This window comes from Salmo salar, chromosome ssa15 (genome assembly GCF_905237065.1).
Source record: "Salmo salar chromosome ssa15, Ssal_v3.1, whole genome shotgun sequence".
In the NCBI taxonomy this organism is placed as follows: domain Eukaryota; kingdom Metazoa; phylum Chordata; class Actinopteri; order Salmoniformes; family Salmonidae; genus Salmo; species Salmo salar.
The window spans coordinates 60,873,603-60,876,020 of record NC_059456.1 but is presented as its reverse complement, the minus strand read 5'-3'; the positions used below and the strand labels follow the sequence as shown (position 1 = coordinate 60,876,020).

The window sequence follows — 2,418 nt, the reverse complement described above, 5'->3', positions numbered from 1 at the left end:
TGCTTATTTATTAAACCCTCTTAGGCCTCCTTCCCCCCCTATCTGAGATATCTACTGCAGCCCTTATCCTCCACATACAACACCTGTTCTGCCAGTCACATTCTGTTAAAGGTCCCCAAAGCACACATATCCCTGGGACGCTCGTCTTTTCAGTTCGCTACAGCTAGCAAATGGAACGAGCTGCAACAAACATTCAAACTGGACAGTTTTATCTTAATCTCTTCATTGAAAGACTCAATCATGGACTGTCTTTACTGATAGTTGTGGCTGCTTTGCGTGATGTATTGTTGTCTCTGCCTTCTTGCCCTTTGTGCTGTTGTCGGTGCCCAATAATGTTTGTACCATGTTTTGTGCTGCTACCATGTTGTTTTGCTACCATACTGTTGTCATGTTGTGTTGCTACCATGCTGTGTTGTCATGTGTTGCTGCCTTGCTATGTTGTTGTCTTAGGTCTCTCTTTATGTAGTGTTGTCTCTCTTGTCGTGATGTGTTTTGTCCTATATTTGTAGTTTATTGTTTTAAATTTTTTTAATCCCAGTCCCCGTCTCCGCAGGAGGTTTTTTGCCTTTTGGTAGGCCTTCATTGTAAATAAGAATTTGTTCTTAACTGACTTGCCTAGTGAAATAAAGGTAAAATAAGAAAGAAATAATATAAATATATGACATTACTGCCTGATCCTGTCATTTCCACATGGCTGTTTTCCTCAGTGGTGTTTGGTCCCTGGTCCAACCATGTGACTGGCTGGTGGGAGAAAAAACAGACTCACTCTAAACTCCTCTATCTGTTCTATGAGGCCATGGTTGAGGTGAATCAAATAACCACCTCCTGTGCCATAAAGATGCTCTTAGAGTTAGAGTACAGTATCCAGTGTGTGTGTGTGTGCTTCTTCAGGACACAGAGCGGGCGCTGGACAGGCTGTGCTCGTTCCTGGATTTGTCTTCTTCAGTGGAGGAGAAGGAGAGAGTGAGAGGAAGAGTGCAGTTTGAAAACATGAAGAAGAACAGCTTTGTCAACTACTCCACCAGCCTAGCCATGGACTTCAAGATCTCTCTCTTCATGCGAAAAGGTACACTATTTCCTCTCGCTCTCTGTCAGTCTTTTTCTCCTCTTCTCTCTATGTCCATCACTTTTTCTTTGCTCACACTTGTTTCTCTCATTCTCCCACTCTCCCTCACTACAGGAAAGGTTGGTGACTGGAAGAACCATTTCACTGTGGCCCAGAGTGAACAGTTTGATGAAGACTATAAGAAGAAGATGAAGAACATCACTGTTCAGTTTCACACTGTAGTCTAGAAGTTGGGGTCAGGTTAATTGACTGTTTTCATGGGGCATATGCACTTACTGCAGGCTTTGCTGGGGTGTCAGGCTTCGATAGGTTACTTTGATGTTACTTTGAGATATGAGCTATAGGCTGAGATAAGATCTGGACTAAAAACAAAAGTCAAATGATGACATGCTGCACCAGTACCCTCTTATGAATGTGAGCTAGTTGTGAATTATTTTGATTTTCAGTGTCTGAGAAAAAACAGTGAGAATCCATACAGTATCCAATGTGAGAAAGGAGAAGAACATTATTACTAAGCATCAAAGTTTTATGCAGTTTGACAATTTTTCTACTTTAAAACTACGTAACAGTTAGTCCTCTTATACTCTATACAAATAAATGTAATACATTGAGGTTAATGTACTGTCCTGGGGCTCTGTGGGGTCTGTTTGTGTTTGGGAACAGAGCCCCAGGACCAGCTTGCTTAGCGGGCTCCTCTCCAGGTTCATTTCTCTGTAGGTGATGGCTTTGTTATGGAAGGTTTGGGTATCGCTTCCTTTTAGGTGGTTGTAGAGTTTCACGTCTCTTTTCTGGATTTTGATAATTAGTGGGTATCGGCCTAATTCTGCTCTGCATGCATTATTTAGTGTTTTACGTTGTACACAGAGGATATATTTGCAGAATTCTGCATGCAAGGTCTCAATTTGGTGTTTGTCACATTTTGTGAATTCTTGGTTGGTGTGCGGACCCAGACCTCACAACCATAAAGGGTAATGGGTTATATAACTGATTCAAGTAATTTTAGCAAGATCCTAATTGGTATTTTGAATTTTATGTTATTTTTGATGGCATAGAAGGACCTTCTTGCCTTGTCTCTCAGATCGTTCACAGCTTTGTGGAAGTTACCTGTGGCACTGATGTTTAGGCTGAGGTATGTATAGTTTGTTGTGTGCTCTAAGGCAACGGTGTCTAGATGGAATTTGTATTCGTGGTCCTGGCAAATTGACCTTCTTTGGAACACCATTATTTTGTCTTGCTGAGATTTACTGTCAGGTCCCAGGTCTGACAGAATCTGTGCAGAAGATATAGGTGCTGCACTCTCTAACTCACTCAGAAATAGGCTGCCTCACTGCCTAGTTAGCAGCAGCAAGATA

The 2,418-nt window shown here is 41.8% G+C and overlaps 1 protein-coding gene across 1 annotated transcript; it reads left to right on the top strand.

Annotated features, from left to right (window-relative positions):
* Positions 1-514: 514 nt before the first annotated feature.
* On the top strand, positions 515-1,926 carry LOC106571874 (cytosolic sulfotransferase 1-like). The gene is made up of 3 exons (XM_045696080.1): positions 515-899; positions 947-1,066; positions 1,181-1,926. The coding sequence occupies exons 1-3, from the start codon at positions 659-661 to the stop codon at positions 1,291-1,293; spliced, it is 474 nt and encodes a 157-aa protein (XP_045552036.1). The 5' UTR covers positions 515-658; the 3' UTR covers positions 1,294-1,926.
* The last annotated feature ends 492 nt before the right edge of the window (positions 1,927-2,418 follow it).

What these genes read in the sequence shown, in the direction of transcription:
- LOC106571874 (XM_045696080.1), top strand. Translation starts at nt 659, where the DNA reads ATGACATTACTGCCTGATCCTGTCATTTCCACATGGCTGTTTTCCTCA. An exon ending in GTGCTTCTTCAGGACACAGA is followed by an intron (nt 900 to 946) that starts GCGGGCGCTGGA and finishes TGTCTTCTTCAG; the next exon opens with TGGAGGAGAAGGAGAGAGTG. An exon ending in CTCTCTCTTCATGCGAAAAG is followed by an intron (nt 1,067 to 1,180) that starts GTACACTATTTC and finishes CCCTCACTACAG; the next exon opens with GAAAGGTTGGTGACTGGAAG.